This window comes from Bufo bufo, chromosome 2 (assembly GCF_905171765.1).
Source record: "Bufo bufo chromosome 2, aBufBuf1.1, whole genome shotgun sequence".
NCBI lineage: Eukaryota > Metazoa > Chordata > Amphibia > Anura > Bufonidae > Bufo > Bufo bufo.
Genome location: NC_053390.1, coordinates 493324799 through 493330798, shown reverse-complemented (window position 1 = coordinate 493330798; position 6000 = coordinate 493324799). Strand labels below are relative to the sequence as shown.

Below are 6000 nucleotides of genomic sequence, written 5' to 3'. Positions count from 1 at the left end.
TTTCAGTTTTGCTGTTGTGACTAAGGATTTGCATAAAACATTGTTCCAATACTGTACGGAGCAGGAGCTCTGTACAGTATTAGAATGTATTAGCTCCGATGAGCCGAAGTTATTGCTTCGCAGTCTTGAGACTTCAGGTAACTTTATAAATTTGCACTGTAAAAAACTACTCCATAAACTCCGGTTCAGGAAAAAAAAATTTACAGTAAAAATTAAAGGTTCTTAGAAGGTGGAGACTGTCTAAAACCTATCTAGGACGTACAATTCTTGAGATAGTCCCCAAAAAAATGTAATAGCCAATAGGAGCTCGCAACTTCACACATCTTCTGGTCTTTTATTTAACTGCAATAGTCTGAGGTTTTCCTCATGAATATTTGTTCCCCTTCCCCCACTCTGCAAAGGGAGTGAATAAAAGTGCTACCCCGAGTGCTGGTATACTCAGCATGTTATACGAGTAGGACTACAAGTCCCAGATGTACAATGACACTGCCGATACACAGGATCTTCTCCCTACCTGTTCTTGTGCAATGCTCTGCAGAACTCCTCCAGTCTGTCAGCTCTGTGTCTGCAGGATGAGGGGGGAAGATCCTGTGTCTCTTCACTGCCTGAAGCTTCTCACAAAAGCCTCCAGCCCCAAGTCTGTGCCGCCAAAAAAGTTAATCTTTCCTGAAGAATCCAGTGGGAGGGCAGACAGCAGCTCAGCCACTGCAGGGGGACGTGGCCAGCACAGTGACGTCTCATGCACAGACAGACCTGCTCCTCAGGCTTGTGCACAAAACATCAGAGCAAGGAGAAAAGCTGCCATTCACAGGTCATGTGACCCTCAGTGAATCTGGGAAAGAAGCCACTTGCAGGTGGAGTAAGTGAATTGTAAATCCCTTGCATTTGAATAGTGAAACATACAGAGAACAAAAAAAATATTTAACCCAGACAACCCCTTTAAGGGGCGGGGCACATGGAGGTCACAATTAAGGGGGCAGGGCACCATGGAGGTCACAGTTAAGGGGCAGGTACTGTGAGGGGTCACTTAAGGGGACAGGGTACTGTGCAAGGGGGGGGTGTCACTGTTAAGGAAGCAGTCTGCTGTGGAGGTCACCATTAAGGATGATAGGGCAGTCACTAAGGGGATGGGGCACTGTGGGGGGCACTGTTAAGGTGGCAGGGTGCTATGCAGGGTCAATGGGGAGATCATCAGGGGGACACTGGATATCTTAACCACACAAACATTAAATGAAATGGTGAAAATATACCAGTGCGAAGCAGTCTCATTCTGCTAGTATTCATTAAAAATGGCGGCTACATCAAAATACTTTTGCATACTGCTGCAGTCTTGCCTTCAAGTCCCAGAATACTACTGTCCTAAGGGGGAGAGTGAAAAGGAGGGTGGGCATCTATAATGTTGTTCCAACCCAAAGATCCTCCTCCTGGCAGTCTGTATTCTCATCATCCTGACAGGACCTTGTGATGTCACACATTGCTTTCAGACTTTCAAACATTTGATTAAATTAATTAGGTTTAATTTCCTAATATAAAAGGGCTTACAGAATAGCTAACAGATCTAGGCATTTGCTAGGAGTTTCATTTTTTTGCCAAGTGTAACCCATATGACAATCAAGTGACCATGAGATGTAAAAAGGTACTTGAAGCTTAATGATTCTAATATTCTATGCTCCTGTGGAGGAGGTGGGGGATCTAGTGGGAGGAATAAAGGGCTGCTGAGGGAGTTTCCATCTACAGAGGAAAGGACAGAAACTGGCTTCCTGGCTAGTACACAAGTATAAGGACAGAATGGTTAGTCCCAAGACAAAAGATGCACTAACTGAAAATAAAGATGTACATTTCTGTATAAACTAAGCATCTAAAAAGGCTGCATATCTATTTGAAACGTCTGAAAAACAAAAACATGGGAGCAGTTCTGTTACCTTGTACCGAGGAGAAAAAGGAAATGGGGTGCTATTTATCTTTGCCTAGAAAGAATGCCACTTTAGTCTATGGACTGTGTCTAGTTTTACAGTGCTGTCTCAACAAAGCAGACAAAAAATACGACACAAACCTAAAATTTCCTCACAACCTGTACAAAGATAAAAAAAATGCTATGCACAGAATATACATTCCCCTAGACTGAACACAATTTTATAGTCATTGCCCTATCCCCTCTTTTTCATAGTTTAACCAATTTCAAAATCCTAGTACACCCATATACCTGTAACTATGATATACCCGTGTTGTAAGTGTTGCTTTGAATAACACTGGCTCTAAGCATGATATGTGCATGAACATTTTAAGGTTTTGACCAACCTCAAACATACAAAAAGTAATCCTTCAAATGAGACTTCTGCCAAAAATCTGTCAGTTTGCATTTTCAAACAAGCAGACTTAACAGCCAGATATTTGATTTGGAGGCAATTTCTAGTGCCTAAAAACTTTTTTAGAGTGCACCTCAAGAAGATTGCTGAAAGAAAATGAGTTCACCATATTCTGTTTTATAGTCAAATATCAGACTGCTGCACAGCCAGAGGTTGAAAAGGGAAAAACAAAAAAGACAATAATCATTCTGTGTCATTGCTTAGTCATACACTTTTTCTTTAGACGTAAACTCAGTCATTCACAATAAGAAGAGAGCCTAGGTTAGGAGGAGAGATGCCCCTTCTGCTTCCCTGTTGTCTCCTCATCGCCAACTTTGATTCAGAAGGAGGAGAAAGTTTAGTGGAGCAAGAGGTAGCTTTAACCATGATAGGGCATGAAGAAGAGTCTTCTTCTTGTTCTTCCTCTTCGCGCTCCATCAGCTGGCGGTTCATTGCTATAGCTTCAGCAGCAAATGATGTAAGATCTTTGGCACTACTGTTCCTAAAAGAGCAAGGCAACAATTTAGTTTAACCATTGATTTGCATTTTATTTAATTTAATAATCCCACAACACGCAGTTTCAACAGTTCACTGAAGTATAGTATCTTAGTCAATTACCCCATTATGCTTTTCTGCATACGGTCTCCAAGTGAAAATGGCCCACAATTACTAATGTGGGTGTTCCTAGATTCTGGTGTAACTGCAGAGCAATTTGGTGCATCCAGAGTTAAATTATCTGTGCCTAGTACGGCAAGGGGGTTTTGCTTAATGGAAAAGGCTGTGGCTTAACATGAGTAATTAGGGCCAAAATTGTGCTACAATTCTGGTACAGTACTCCTCTCAAAGAAAGCAAACCAATAGCCATGCACCAAATTTATTTCCAGTCCAAACCACTGATAATTATGGTACACAGCTAGACAACATTGTCTAATATTTTCAATATATTAGGTCAGGTATATCTACAATGTTTTTACCATTTATAATCAAGTCCCAATGCAAAACAAGTAACACTCACCTTTGTAGAATAATAGGAGTTGGGAGTGTATTCTCTGGTGCACACTAAAAAATAAAATATATAATATATACACTGCTCAAAAAAATAAAAGGGAACACAAAAATAACATCCTAGATCTGAATTAAATATTCTTCACATAGTTGAATGTGCCGACAACAAAATCACACAAAAATTAAAAAATGGAAATCAAATTTTTCAACCCATGGAGGTCTGGATTTGGAGTCACACTCAAAATTAAAGTGGAAAAACACACTACAGGCTGATCGAACTTTGTCAAACAAGTCAAAATGAGGCTCAGTAGTGTGTGTGGCCTCCACGTGCCTGTATGACCTCCCTACAACGCCTGTGCATGCTCCTGATAAGGTGGTGGACGGTCTCCTGAGGGATCTCCTCCAAGACCTGGACTAAAGCATCTGCCAACTCCTGGACAGTCTGTGGTGCAACGTGACGTTGGTGGATAGAGCGAGACATTATGTCCCAGATGTGCTCAATAGGTTTCAGGTCTGGGGAACGGGCGGGCCAGTCCATAGCATCAATGCCTTCGTCTTGCAGGAACTGCTGACACACTCCAGCCACATGAGGTCTAGCATTCTCTTGCATTAGGAGAAACCCAGGGCCAACCGCACCAGCATATGGTCTCACAAGGAGTCTGAGGCTACCTCTGGTGAGCACATGGAGGGCTGTGTGGCCCTCCAAAGAAATGCCACCCCACACCATTACTGACCCAATGCCAAACCAGTCATGCTGGAGGATGTTGCAGGCAGCAGAACGTTCTCCACGGCGTCTCAAGACTGTCACGTCTGTCACATGTGCTCAGTGGGGGGATAATGAGATCCGCACACCCTGTTTTGGTAATGGGTGCCCACGAAGGACGAGGAATCGTCATGTAGCAAAGTGAAGAAATTCGTGGCACACCAGAGTAAGTTGGATGCAATTTAATTAATTCATTGATGTTCTACATCATTTCATAATTTCATGTATATACACGTAATTGATACATCCGGATAGGAGCAAATTAGGCTTGTATAACGTGTCCCAACGTTTCGGCCATATATCTGGCCTTTGTCAAGGGATCTGTAGTTATGGTTGTATATATATATATATATATATATATATATATATATATACACACACACATACACACAAATGAGTCCTGTTTTCTAGGAGTCCAACATGACAGTACTACAGAGTTGATTTTCTAGGTCTCTGGGATAAGTACAGGTGAAACTCGAAAAATTAGAATATCGTGCAAAATTCATTTCAGTAATGCAATTTAAAAGGTGAAACTAATATATTAGATAGACTCAGTACATGCAAAGCGAGATATTTTAAGCCTTTGTTATAATTTGGTTGATTATGACTTACAGCTTATGAAACCCCAAAGTCACAATTTTGAGGTACCTTTTGCTCAAGGGGTATGGATTAATTAGCTGACTAGAGTGTCACACTTTGAGCCTAGAATATGAATTATCCATTGGCTGTGGTGGAAGCAGCTATAGGTAGAAAAGCTGGATCTAATTTTAAAGGGATTCAGTCACCTCGTTTTAGTTTATAGAGATGCAGACATGCACGGCTAGATCGCCACTAGCATGTCTGCAATATACAGGGGCGGACACTGGCAGCAGAGGGCCCCTGTGCAAAGAATGTGCCTGGGCCCTAACCACACATAGAAATAAACATAGGCCATAGGTAAAGATTAATACAATGAGGAGTGGCAGCAGAAGGGACCCCAATTTGTCATCTTCCCCTAATCCTACAGGGAGAGGAAGGGGTGATCAGTCGCATCAAAGATAGTGGAGACCCTTCAGATACTGTGGTGCGTATTAATGTCCTCTTAATGCCCCTACATAGTACGGTAGTTCTGGCCAGATATGTGCCCCCTCACTGTAGTTCTGGCCAGATATGTGCCCCCTCACGGTAGTTCTGGCCAGATATGTGCCCCCTCACGGTAGTTCTGGCCAGATATGTGCCCCCTCACGGTAGTTCTGGCCAGATATGTGCCCCCTCACACAGACCTATTGAAATGAACGGGTCAGGATTCAGTCTGGATGATATGCATTTACACTGGCGCTGGATGCGCTAAAGTTATGGAGAGGCCGGCGCCTCTTCATAACATCAGCAGAACCACTTCCAGTTTAGGGGTTTTTAAGACTGGTGTCTAAAACACCGGTCTTAATAAATCACCCCCTGCATGTCTGGGCAACACTTAACCCATTTACACGACATGGACCATATGTATTTTATGATCTGCAAATTACGGATGACGCCCATGTGCCATCTGCATTTTTTTTGCAGACCTATTAACTAGCCTGCATGTTGCGGACCAGTATAGGACATGTCACATTTTCTATCCTTTGCGAAACAGACATACGGATGCATGCGGAAAGCAAATGACTTCCATGTGCTTTCTGTATGTCCGTTCTGCACAAGATGGAAAATGTTAAGTGTCCTATATTTCTCTACAAAATGCGGACTGCAGACCCATTTAAGTTAATGAGTTTGCAAAAATATACTGATCGCATAGGGACAGCATACATATCTTGCCGATCCGCGGACCGCAAAATACCTTCTTAAAGGGGTTGTCCGGGTTCAGAGCTGAACCCGGACATACCCTTATTTTCACCCAGGCAGTCTCAAGCT

General features: G+C 42.6%; 1 protein-coding gene across 2 annotated transcripts in view; it reads right to left on the bottom strand.

Annotated features, from left to right (window-relative positions):
* Positions 1–1596: 1596 nt before the first annotated feature.
* Positions 1597–6000, bottom strand: part of MKNK2 (MAPK interacting serine/threonine kinase 2) — a 105888-nt gene continuing 101484 nt past the window's right edge. For both annotated transcript variants that reach the window (XM_040417789.1, XM_040417788.1), the window contains 2 exons: positions 3361–3404; positions 1597–2847 (listed from right to left, as the gene is read on the bottom strand). In XM_040417789.1, the coding sequence (XP_040273723.1) occupies positions 2598–2847; positions 3361–3404 (294 nt within the window). In that variant the 3' untranslated portion in view covers positions 1597–2597. The remainder of the gene's footprint in view (positions 2848–3360; positions 3405–6000) is intronic.